A 12,815-nucleotide genomic window follows, 5' to 3' on the forward strand; every position below is an offset into this window, starting at 1 on the left:
GGGGTCCCCAAGGGAGTCTTGCTGGAGGGGGCACCTGCGAGGCTGGGGGGAAGCAGCCAGAGATGAGGGTTAGTGAAGCCCAAGCTTGTGGGGCCTGCAGAGAATGGCAGGATTAACTGAGCACTTACTATGTGCCGGGCACTGTGCTGTTGTTACGGGGGGGTCCTTGTTCCCAGAGCTCCCAAGATCGTGGTGGCTACTTCCAAGATGGCGGCAAGCCTCTTGTTCTCTGACCTGGGGTTCTTGACCTCACGGATTCCAAGGAATGGAATCTTGGGCCATGCGGTGAGTGTTACAGCTCTATTAGAAGCCGTGGGTCACGGAAGAGAACCGTGGAACCCAGCGACTAGTGTTCAGCTCGATCAGGACGAACCCAGGCACTTAGCTGTGCAGGAACAACGGCGAGCCTCTAGCCCGATTGGGAGCGGCAATGGGTGCCTCGCTGGATCAGGAGCACAGCGGACACCCTGCCAGATCCGGAGGGGTGGAAGTCAGCGGAGGGTCTGCAACGGCGGCAAACAGCAGTGGTGGACGGCGAGCGAAAGCTCAGCTCGAGCCGTAACAGACACGGACCAGAGAGTGTGCAGTTTCAAGATTTAATAGAGTGAAAACAGAGCTCCCATACAAAGGGAGGGGACCCAAAGGGGGTAGCCGTCGCCGGCTGGAATGCCTGGGTTTATATCCCGATCATTGTCCCTCCCCCTGTGCTCTCAGGCGATAGATGATTGGCTATTTCTTTACCTCCTATTTTTGCCCAATTAGCATTTTAGTGAGCTCTCTTTACTACCTGATTGGTTGGGTGTGAGCTAAGTTGCAAGCCCTGTGTTTAAAGGTGGAAGCGGTGGTCACCTTCCCAGCTAGGCTTAGGGATTCTTAGTCGGCCTCGGACATCCAGCTGGTCCCGTCTGTCCTGTCTCTCACTGTGGCTTGCGTGCTTGCACCTCCTGAATCATGGTGGTGGGCCCTTCGCTGATATTTAAGTATTAACTTTTTTTTTTCGTTTTTGAGACTAAGTCTCACTCTTGTCGCCCAGGCTGGAGTGCAGTGGCGCAATCTCGGCTCACTGCAACCTCCGCCTCATGGGTTCAAATGATTCTCCTGCCTCAGCCTCCCAAGTAGCTGGGATTACAGGTGTGCACCACCACGCCCGGCTAACTATTGTATTTTTAGTAGAGACGGGGTTTCACCATGTTGGCCAGGCTGGTCTCAAACTCCTGACCTCAAGTGATCCGCCCGCCTCAGCCTCCCAAAGTGCGGGGATTACAGGCGTGAGCCACCGTGCCTGGCCAAGTATTAACTATTAAATAATATCTCAGTTCCCTCGATCACGCTCAGGCTAACCTCTAAGTGTGTCCACATGCTTGGCACTCTCCTAAGCACTTCTAGTCACGCATCCCACTGGAGGCAACATTCTCAAGCCAGTGCTGTTGTGCTCCCCACGTTACATGTGGGGAAACTGAGGAATGAGAGGCTAAGGTTACCGAGACAGAGTTACCCGGCCAGTTAAGCGGAGGGGCTGGGGTTGACACCAGGCAGCCTCTGCCTCCAGACGTCATGCCCTCTGGGGATGTGATGGGATCCTTGGTACAGTCTGAGAATGAATATCTCCACTCCGCAGGGTGGGGTCGGGGATGAGGAGCTCAGAGAGGACACATCACGTGTCCCTGGTCACAGGGCACATGTGTGCGGCCCGGCCAAGGGATAGTCCCAGGTGCTCAGGACCTGTATTCTAAACAGCTCCAGTGTCCCATCTCCTGATAACACCATTTCACAGATGAGCTGGGCTGTGGCCCAGACACAGTAAACAGCAGGAGGCTGAGCTTGAAGGGTGGTGAATGTGAGGCTGAGCTGGGGGACAGGGTGAATGTTGGTGGGGGGTTGCTGTTCCGCCAGGGTGCCTGGAGGCAGGTTTCAGCCCTACACTCTCCCCTCCCAGGTGGCTGGCCTACGTCCTCCTGCTGCTCCTGGAGCTGCTGGTCTGCCTCTTCACCCTCCTGGGCCTGGCGAAGCAGAGCAAGTGGCTGGTGATCGTGTAAGTGCAGGCAGTAGGGGGACCCAGTGCTTGCCTGGCACTCTCCTGGCAGGCAGGACCTCAGTCTTACAACTCTCCTACACGGAGGGCTGTGGTCCTTCAGGGCCGGGTACACACGAAGAAAAGAGAGTCAGAGCGGCCCAGGAGGGAGGCGGGGACAGACCTGAAAACAGGCAGCCCTCACAGTATGAAGTATGCTGGAATCATGGCAGAAATAATCATTGTGTTTGCAATAAAGATGAGGATGAGGCCAGGCGCGGTGGCTCACGCCTGTGATCCCAGCACTTTGGGAGGCCGAAGTGGGCGGATCATGAGGTCAGGAGTTTGAGACCAGCCTGACCAACATGGAGAAACCCGTCTCTACTAAAAATACAATAGTTAGCCGGGCGTGGTGGTGTGCACCTGTAGTCCCAGCTACTCAGGAGGCTGAGGCAGGAGAATTGCTTGAACCCGGGAGATGGAGGTTGTGGTGAGCCAAGATCACACCATCGCACTCCACTCCAGCCTGGGTGACAGAGTGAGAAAAAGGCAGTGGTCACACCTGTAACCACACTTTGGGAGGCCGAGGCGGATGGGGGGTCAGAGATTGAGACCATCCTGACTAAATACAAAAATTAGCCGGGCGTGGTGGTGGGCGTCTGTAGACCCAGCTACTCAGGAGGCTGAGGCAGGAGAATGGCGTGAACCCAGGAGGTGGAGGTTGCAGTGAGCTGAGATTGCACCACTGCACTCCCGCCTGGGTGACAGAGTGAGGCTCCGTCTCAAAAAAAAAAAGATGAGGATGATGGTCTATTGAGGGTCATGCACGCTGATTCCTTCAGTTGCCTCCACCCCATGAAGGAGCTACCATAAGGCTCCATGTGGCCGGTTAGGGACCTGAGGCAGAAGGTGGCCAAGTCCAAGACTGAGCCATCCTTAAGTGTCGTGGCAGATCCGCAGGACCACACTGATTTCACAGCTTGCTCTACGTGCCCAACACTCTTCCCTGCACTCCCTGGAGCGCCTCATGCCCCCTGTGAGGAAGGTGCTTCTTTCTCCCTGTTTTGTATTTTGAGAAGGTCTTGCTTTGTTGCCCAGGCTGGAGTGCAGTGGCATGATCACAGCTCACTGCAGCCTCTGTCTCCTGAGGCTCAAGTGATCCTCCCACCTCGGCCTCCAGAGTAGCTGGGACCACGGGCTTATGCCACCACTCCCGGCTAAGTTTTTGTTTTTTGTTTTTTTGAGCTGCAGTTTGGCTCTTGTTGTACAGGCTGGAGTTGAGTGGCGTGATCTTGGCTCACTGCAACCTCTGCCTCCTGGGTTCAGGCGATTCTCCTGCTTCAGCCTCCCAAGTAGCTGGGGCTACAGGCATATGCCACTACACCTGTCTAATTTTGTATTTTTAGTAGAGACGGGGTTTCTCCATGTTGGTCAGGATGGTCTCAAACTCCTGACCTAAGGTGATCTGCCTGCCTCAGCCTCCCAAAGTGCCTGGATTACAGGCATGAGCCACCGTGCCTGGCCTAAGTTTTGCATATTTTTGTAGAGATGGAGTCTTGCTATGTTGCCCAGGCTGGTCTCGAACTCCTTGCCTCAAGTGATCAGCCCGCCTCAGCCTTTCAAAGTACTGGGTTTACAGGCACGAGCTACTACGCCCTTCTCCCTGTTTAACAGAGGGAGAGACTGAAGATCAGAGAGGTTGGGCCACTTGCTTAGGGCCACACAGCTAGAAGTGCTAGAGCTGGGATTTGAACCAGGCAGGCTATTCCCACTGGAGGAGTCCCTGTGTCCTCTCTGGCCCTGGTGGGGTGGGGCAGAGTTGAACTTGTGCCTCCATTGCCCCTGAGAGAGTGGGAGAGACCCCTCGAAGGCTTGTAGACCCATAAACCTAGCCAACACAGGGCAGGTCTGGGACTGGAAGCCAGGCCTTCAGTTTGGGGACCCCTGGGTGCCCTTCTTGCTTATTGGTCACCCTACCAATGCTGACACGGCCCCCTGCACCCCTCCCTACCCGGAAAGTCCAGAGACTTTCAGATTTCAGCCCTGGCACTGTCTCCCATTCTCAGAGGAGACAGGGCAGAGCCAGAGGCTGAGCAGGCTGTGGGTGGACTTGGGGCCGCCTTTGGGGGAAGTGAGCCCAGAGGTGAGCAGTCACCGTCCCAGGGTCCTGGAGCTGGGATCCAAGCTGCGACCACCCAGCCCAGGGCCCTGCTCATACTGCACACCCTGCTCATCTGGGCAGGAGCCAGATGTCCAGCTGGACGTCAGCAGCCACTGGCCTACCCCCAACCACCGAACTTCTGTGTCCCTAATTCCGATCCTCCAGGCTCCAGAGGTGGGTGGAGGCGGGGGACGGCTGTGATGGGATTTGGGGTGTGGAAAGAGGCTAGGCTAGGAGATTAAGAACCCCAGGCTGATCCTCCCTCCCCCACTCTAGGATGACAGTCATGAGTCTCCTGGTTCTCGTCCTGAGCTGGGGCTCCATGGGCCTGGAGGCAGCCACGGCCGTGGTGAGTGCCAGAGCTGGGTCATTGGGCCCTGGGACTCAGGGGGCCTGGAGACTTCAACTTCTGGATCTCGGGATGGCATGGTTTAGTAGAGAAAGGAATTGGGGGGCACGATCACAGCTCTGAGGTTTAGGGCTGGTTTCCTGGGTCCTGAGTGGGTACAGATTGGTGTCCTGGACGTTTGAGCTATAATGGAGGAGGGGCTGGAAACCTGGATTCCTAGGTCTGAGGGAGGAGGGGCTGGGGGTCTGGACTCCTGGGTGTGAGGGAGGAGGAGCCGGGGGCCTAGACTCCTGAGTCTGGGGGAGAAAGGGCTGGAGAGTCTGAACCCCTGGGTCTGAGGGACGAGGGGCCTGGGGCCTGGACTCCTGAGTCTGAGGGAGGAGGGGCTGGGACCTGGAGCCCTGGGTGGGGAGGGGAGCTGGGGAGCCAGGCACTGGGTGCTGTGGGAGTGTGGAATCGGGGCAGTTTTGGGTTTGAGCCCCTTTTCTGCTGCCTCACACAGGGCCTCAGTGACTTCTGCTCCAATCCAGACCCTTATGTTCTGAACCTGACCCAGGAGGAGACAGGGCTCAGCTCAGGTGATTTCCAAGGGCCCGGTGGGTCCGCTGGGTTGGGCAGTGCAGGCCCTGGCTTCCTCAGGATTCCTCTGTGCCCGGGTCCTGCCCAGGGTGGGGTGGGGGTGCAGCCTGCCAGGCGAGACCCAGCCCTCTGGAAGGGAAGCAGGGCTCCTGGCCACTCCCCAGCTCGGAGCCCTCCTGGAACCCCGCCACCCGCCAGACCCTCATCCCTTCTGCTCCAGCTGGCAGCGCCTCTCCTGGTGGGCTGGAAAAGAGGGCAGGATAAAGATGCTGGTGCCAGGAAGAGAGAGGAGGGTCAGGAGAGGGTGCTCCTTGGTGTCAGGAATGGGGGGTTTGGCCCCCTGGAGAAAACTGGGGAGCACCATTTAGTCAGGGGTTCCCAGGGAGTATAGGGATGCCCACCAGCGCCGGCTCTGGCTGTGGCAGGAGCAGAAAGGACGCGGGGCTGGCGGGTCTCTGAAGGTAAGGCCATCTGGCTCCAGGAGGGCTCCAGGGCTGGGCTGAGGCCCCTAACCCTGCTAACCCCCCAGTCCCCGGCCTTCCCCCGGGAGATCCCTGGGGACCCAGGCTCACGGCCTCCTCCCCTCTCCTCCTCCCACTTCAGACATCCTGAGCTATTATTTCCTCTGCAACCAGGCCGTCTCCAACCCCTTCCAACAGGTTAGGGCTGCGGGCAAGGGAAACGGGTGTTGAGGGAACCAGAAATCTGGACTCTGAAGGGAGGGGGCGGGGCTGGGGCTGGGGCCTGGACTCCTGGGTTCCGGGGAGGATGCAGGCCAGGGGCCCGAGTGCTGTGTCCGGAGGAGAGGAGAGAGGGCCGGGGGCGTATACGCCTGGGTCCTCCTCCCTCCCTTTCTCTTTCCGCAGAGGCTGACTCTGTCCCAGCGAGCTCTGGCCAACATCCACTCCCAGCTGCTGGGCCTGGAGCGAGAAGCTGTGCCTCAGTTCCCTTCAGCGCAGGTCGGTGGGTGGGCGCTCCCCAGACACGCGGACCCCAAGGGGAAGGCGGACGGGGCGGGATGGAGCTGTGGGGCGTAGGTGGGACCCAAAGAGCCAGACCGCTTGGCCGTGTGTGGGCGGGCCCTGGGTTGTGGGCGGGGCTGCAGAGCTAGGCGGGGCCTCGTGGGCGTGGCCGCAGGGCGGGGCCAGGGCGATGGGCGGGCCTGAAGAGTTCGTGGGAAAACGACCTCTCCTCGCCCTGCAGAAGCCTCTGCTCTCCTTGGAGGAGACTCTGAATGTGACAGAAGGAAACTTCCACCAGTTGGTGGCACTGCTACACTGCCGCGGCCTGCACAAGGTGAACCCCTTCCCCCTCCCAATTTCTTCTCCCACGGGGAGCCTCTGCCTCGACCCACAGAACTACCTCCTTCCTCTCCTTGGACCCCTGCCATTGCGCCTGAGGATATCTCTGTATCCTCTGTTTATATGATTTATCTGTCCTATAGCTATTCTCTACCTATTTATAACCTGTCCTCTACCTACCTATCAAGCATTATCCATATTCCTTCCCTCCTCCCTCCCTTTCCTCCTCAACTCCCGCACTCCCCGCCGGGTCCCCATCCCACCCTCCCCGTCCATTCCTGCCACCTTTTCCTTCCTTGTCTTCTCTCCTCTCTCCGTCCTCCTGCCTCTCCCTCCCTCCTAGAGGCTGCCGCTCAGTGAGTTCTGGAGCAAGACTGCCTGGGTTCCAGTCCTAGCTCTTGACCAAGGGCAAGTCACCTAACTTCTCTGTACCTCAATTAGTTCCCTCACTTATAAACCTGGGATTGCAAGAGTGGGCTCCTGCCCGGCTCCCCTGCGGCGTTCATACACTGTGTATGCTGTTCATATACTGGACAGGCAGGGGCGGGCAGGGCGCCAAGGAGGAAAGATATTTGGTGTCCTGCAGGCTCCAGTTTGGGCTCTGCCGCAGGCTGCACGGCCATAGGCAGGTGAGCGTGGCTGCCTCTGCTTCCCACCCATACTGTGAGGAAGGACAAGTTTTTTTTTTTTTTTTTCCACTGGATGGCTGTGAGGATTGAAAAAAAAATTCCCCTTATAAAACAGTAGGAGCTGGCCGGGCGTGGAGGCTCACACCTGTAATCCCAGCACTTTGGGAGGCCCAGGCGGGTGGATCACCTGAGGTCAGGAGTTCAAGACCAGCCTGGCCAACATGGTGAAACCCCGTCTCTACTAAAAATAGAAAAAGTTAGCCGGGCATGGTGGTGGGCACCTATAATCCCAACTACTCGGGAGGCTGAGGCAGGAGAATCACTTGAATCCGTGAGGCAGAGGTTGCAGTGAGCTGAGATTGTGCCACTGCACTCCAGCCTGGGCAACAAGAGCGAAACTCTGTCACAAACAAACAAAACCAGTAAGAGCTGTTCTAAAACACACACCCGAGGATGCCTTTCCCTGGCCAGTCTTCCCGTCAAAGCCCTCACACTGCATAGCCTTCACCAAGTACCTGACCCTGTTGCGTTTCACAGGTGATAACTCATCGATGCATCATAACAATGCTATGAAGAAGGAACTATGATTATCCCACCTAACAGATTTAGAAGATGAGGTGCAGAGTTGAGGGACTTTCCCAAGATCACACGGCCAGCCAGCCCATGCACACTGAGAGAGGGACCTTCCGGAGGGCCCCACCCTCTGCCCTCTACAGCCAGGCAGTTGCCCCGTCTTGTCCTTTCTGCTTCTGGAATGTCTTCATCCATCTGCTCTCAATGCCCAATGCCCCTGCTGCAGCTGAGGCCTTGTTCTTTCCGCTGGAGAAGGAAGCATGGCCCCCTCCCCATCTGTCCCCTCATGGACCCTAGAAGAGGGCTGCCCGATTCAGCAAACAGCAAACTACTCTGCTATAAGTACGCCCGGTGCAATGCTGGGGAGACACTTATACTAGAAAATTATGTATTGGGCATCTGACATTCAAATTTAACTGGAAGTCCTGAATTTGATCTGGCAACCCTACCCAAGAGGGATTTGTCTACACCACCGCATGGATCTGAGCTTTCCCTGGTCCGGCTCAGACAGACCCCTTCTGTGGCTCCCACTGCCCCCACCCTTCTGGAACTGGCATTCCAAAAAGGGAGTGGAGAGTAAGCAGTATGCTCAGAATTGCCGACTATTGAGCTGAGAAAGGCTGGGCCCCACCCAGCCCAGGGCTGCTCTGATCTTTTGCATAAGGATAAACGGGTCCAGGCACTTTTCTGTGGCCTAGGCAGAAACTGGGCTGGAATACAGGCCCCCAGACTCCTTTGTGGAGGGAGGGAAGGGAAGGAGGAGGACAGATCACTCTACCCTTCCCTACCACTGCACCATGAGACCCTGGGTCTCCATCTCCCCTGTCAGGGCATCAGGGTCCTCACAGACTAAAATCAAGAATAAGCGGCCGGGCCGGGCACTGTGGCTCATGCCTGTAATCCCAGCACTTTGGGAGACCAAGGTGGGTGGATCACCTGAGGTCAGGAGTTTGAGACCAGCCTGGGCAACATGGCGAAATCCCATCTCTACTAAAAATACAAAAAATACTAGCCGGGTGTGGTGGCACACCCCCGTATTTCTAGCTACTCAGGAGGCTGAGGCACGAGAATTGCTTGAACCCGGGCGGTGGAGGTTGCAGTGAGCTGAGATCGCGTCACTGCACTCCAGCTGGGGTGACAGAGCGAGAATCCGTTTCAAAAAAAAAAAAAATAGGAGGGGGCTGGGCATGAGTGCCTCCTGCCTATAAACCTAGCACTTTGGGAGGCCCAGTGGGGCAGATCAGAACTCCTTGAGCTCAGGAGTTCAAGACCAGCCTGGCCAACATGGCGAAACCCCATCTCTATTAAAAAAATCAACAGTAAGGGACATCAGGGATGAGGAGGAAGGAGGGTGGGCGCTGGAGCCTAAGAGAATCAGCTCCAATATCGCTTCTGCCCCTTCCAGACAGTGTGACTCTGGGCCAGTAGCTTGCCCTCTCTGGGCTGCAACTTCTTTCCACCACTGCAAAAGGTGGCAGCGTGAGAGGGTCGGTGTCTGCCTGGCAGGGCTGTTGTGAGGATGAAGGACAGTGTGCATGTACCAATACTCTCAAAACAGAGCCTCCATTGCCCCGACGGGTCCCTACCCCCACCCTCACTGGCATAATAACAGACAGCCCACCTCAACCAGGTGCTCCTGCCAGAAACTCAGGCTCTTACCTCCCACAACCATTCTCGGAACAAGTTCTGTTGGCCCTTTCTCTGAAACCTATCTGGACTCCCACCGCTGTTCCTACCACCACCGCTGTGCCCTGCGTCCCTGCATCCTAGCCACCATGACCACAGGGGCCTCTTCCCTGTCCCCCCTCGCCTATCCCCGTCTGTCCTCCACGCAGCAGCCAGCCAGCTGGGTGATCCTTTTAAAACACAATCCGATCAAGTTCTTCCTTTGCTTAAAACGCTCAGTGATTCCCCCTGGACATGGATTAAAATCCCTGTTCCTCGCCCTGACCTACAAGTCCTGGATATGTCTGCCTCTGGCCTCAGCCCCTCCCAGCTTCCTCTGCACAGCCCTCTGCCTGGCTCCTTCCTGGAGGACCCATCTCTGCTGGTGGGGTCACCCGACCTACCCCTGCCCTGCACTGACCCCCGCCCTCCTACCTCGTTGCGCACCAGCCTCTGAGATGACCTTCTCGGTCCTGTTTACCGAAGTTTCCTGGTACTGGGGGCAGCACCTGGGGCAGAGCAGGCTCTGTCAACCCCCACTGAATGCATATGCTGTGCAGGTGCTCAGCACTCGGTGAAGGCCATTTCTGCTGGTTTCTTGGGACGACAGTCATCAGAGCCAGCATTTGTTGGCATGTTGAGTGTGTACTGTGTGCGGTGTCATCCTGAGCCACTGGTTGGTTCTTCTACGTGCTGTTCCATGTGCTCTAGGCCAGTGATTCTGCCCCCAGGGACACTTGGCTGGGTGAGGAGTTCTGCCCCCAGGGACACTTGGCCGAGTGTCGAGTTGCTGTTGGTTGTCACACTGCGGGAGGGGGTGCTCCTGGCATCTGGTGGGTGGAGCTGAGCGGTGCTGCTGAGCATCCCACAGCACACAGGGCAGCGCCATCACCACAATGATCGGGCTCAAAATGTCAGCAGGGCCCAGGTTACGAAGCCCTCGCCCCTGGACCAAGGCGGAGCTGGCGGTGGCTGGCCTGTGGGCGCTTGGGACAGGGGAGGATGCTCTTGCAGGGGGTGCCGCTGCCGGGAAAGAGAAAGGAAACGGGAGTAGCAGTTCTCAGGTTCCTGGGTAGATGGAGATGGAGGAGAGGGCCCAGGGCTGGTGGGAGATGCAGGACTGGCTCTGGATGTGGGGTGCGGATCAGGGAGGACCCATGTGAAAGGGAGATAGGGGCCTGCAATGACAAGGGGGGGTGCAGCTCAGGAGAAGCCAAGTCTGGAGGCTGTGCAATTAATTCCTGAGTGCCAGGCCTATCACACCAATGACCCCACTGTACCCACTGTATTCTCAGAACTGCCCTTTGACAGGGGAAACTGAGGCACAGAGCGGTCAGTTGACATGTGCAGTACCACAGCCGGGAGGACGGTCAGACTGGTGTGCACAGAGTGTGCTGGCGGGGGAGGGGGTGGGGGGGCACAGCCTGATGATGCCCTCCCCTCAGGACTATGGCGCAGCCCTGCGGGGCCTGTGCGAAGACGCCCTGGAAGGTCTGCTCTTCCTGCTGCTCTTCTCCCTGCTGTCCGCAGGAGCACTGGCCACTGCCCTCTGTAGCCTGCCCCGAGCCTGGGCCCTCTTCCCACCCAGGTCAGGAGCGGGGGAGAGTAGGGTCCTGGGGAGGGAAGAGGAGGGGCAGCACCTGGGGACCACGGTGGCGGGGGGTGGGGGGTGCAGCCTCCTGATGGGTCCCCATCCCGCCTCTCTGCCATGCCCCGCATCAAACCCCAGTGACGACTACGATGACACAGACGATGACGACCCTTTCAACCCTCAGGTACTGGATGCCTGCGTCTGAGGGAGGAGGGGCTGGGGCCTGGATGCCTGGATCTGAGGGGGGAGGGGCCGGGGCCAGGACTTCTGGGTCTGAGGGAGGAGGGGCTGGGGTCCCACAGTACAAAGCCAATTCCCACTCCATTCCCTCCTCTCCCTCCCCCCGCCCCCGCCCCGAATCTCCCAGCAGGAATCCAAGCGCTTTGTGCAGTGGCAGTCGTCTATCTGAGCCCCTCCTCCCGGCCGGACTGGAGCCTGGCTCCCCTCTTCGGTGAGCTTCCAAGGGCCACCCCAGCCCCCGCAGCCTGGCCTCTGCCCTCCCCTCCCGCCCTCCGAGCTGCTCCAGGCACGGGCTGCGTGCTTCCTGCTGGGTGGATCGCACCGGGCAGGCCCTCCAGCCTGCATCACTGCCCTGTCTCTCCCTCTCTCCGCAGTTCCTTCCCTGGCTGCCGGAGGAGACCCCACTAACCCAGCCTGCCTGGGCTCTGACCACTAACACTCTTGGCCACGGACAGCCTGCACAGGACCGCCTCCCTGCCCTTGGCCACTGTGCCCCCATTTCTGTCCTTGGCCTTGGGAGTAGCTGAGGGGGCAGACTAGGGAGTAGGGCTGGCAGGGGAGGGGGCAGACAGCCTCGCACCCTTCATCCCTGGCTGCCGGTCCCATCCTTGGAGGGACTAAGCTGGGGGCGGGGGACGTGAGTCCCCCTGCTGCCCCTGCCACGTCCCAGTGGGTTCTGACCCCCCGATCTCAACTCGTGGCACTAACTTGGAAAAGGGTTGATTTAAAATAAAAGGGAAGACTATTTTACAAGCAGCCGGGCCCTCCTTATTTCTCCTCTCTCTTGATTCGGCCTCCTGGCCAGGGCTGGGACATCCTCCCTGCTGTCCTCTCTCCCCTGGCCTCCCAGCTGCCAGGAATTTCTGCGCCTGTCCAGGCTCAGCAAAAGGTCCAAAGACATTGTTCTTTTTAAAAAAAAAAAAAAAAAAAATCAAGGCCGGGCGCGGTGGCTCAAGCCTGTAATCCCAGCACTTTGGGAGGCCGAGGCGGGCGGATCACGAGGTCAGGAGATCAAGACCATCCTGGCTAACACGGTGAAACCCCGTCTCTACTAAAAATACAAAAAATTAGCCGGGCGTGTTGGCGGGCGCCTGTAGTCCCAGCTACTCGGGAGGCTGAGGCAGGAGAATGGCGTGAACCCGGGAGGCGGAGCTTGCAGTGAGCCGAGATTGCGCCACTGCACTCCAGCCTGGGGGACAGAGAAAGACTCCGTCTCAAAAAAAAAAAAAATCAAAAAAACAAAAAGAACGCTTTCTTCTGATCCTAAAAGTAATACACGTGTCCTGACACAGGAAGACACAGGCATCTCTGGCACAGAATAGATGGCCTAGAAATAGATCTGTGTGTGTGTGTGTGTGTGTGTGTATATATATATATATGCATGACAGAAGACAGATTTCAAGTCAGTGTGGAAAGGACGGTTGGTTTAGCAGCAGTAGTGACATATCGGCTCTCCATCTGGCCAAAAACTTCTATAGATAAAATGGGTGGAAGATCTAGAGGTATGCAGGTAACGGCACAGAAGAATTTCTAGAGAAATTAGGAGGGTGGGTGTGGTGGTGCATGCCTGTGGTTCCAGCTACTCGGGAGGCGGAGGCTCCTTGCTTGAGCCTGTTTCGAGGCGGCAGTGAGCTGTGATTGTGCCACTGCACTCCAGCTTGGGCAACAGAGCAAGACCCTGTCTTTAAAAAAAAAAAAAAAAAAAAGACAAAAAAC

At 57.7% G+C, this 12,815-nt stretch overlaps 1 protein-coding gene across 1 annotated transcript; it reads left to right on the forward strand.

Annotated features, from left to right (window-relative positions):
• The first annotated feature begins 265 nt into the window (after positions 1-265).
• TTYH1 (tweety family member 1) lies at positions 266-11,855 on the forward strand. The gene is made up of 11 exons (XM_032171176.2): positions 266-285; positions 1,937-2,032; positions 4,449-4,521; positions 5,024-5,099; positions 5,704-5,759; positions 5,967-6,059; positions 6,304-6,396; positions 10,714-10,856; positions 10,998-11,043; positions 11,227-11,310; positions 11,474-11,855. The coding sequence occupies exons 1-10, from the start codon at positions 266-268 to the stop codon at positions 11,266-11,268; spliced, it is 738 nt and encodes a 245-aa protein (XP_032027067.2). The 3' UTR covers positions 11,269-11,310; positions 11,474-11,855.
• The last annotated feature ends 960 nt before the right edge of the window (positions 11,856-12,815 follow it).

This window comes from Hylobates moloch, unplaced genomic scaffold (genome assembly GCF_009828535.3).
Source record: "Hylobates moloch isolate HMO894 unplaced genomic scaffold, HMol_V3 SCAFFOLD_12, whole genome shotgun sequence".
Taxonomy (NCBI): Eukaryota; Metazoa; Chordata; class Mammalia; order Primates; family Hylobatidae; genus Hylobates; species Hylobates moloch.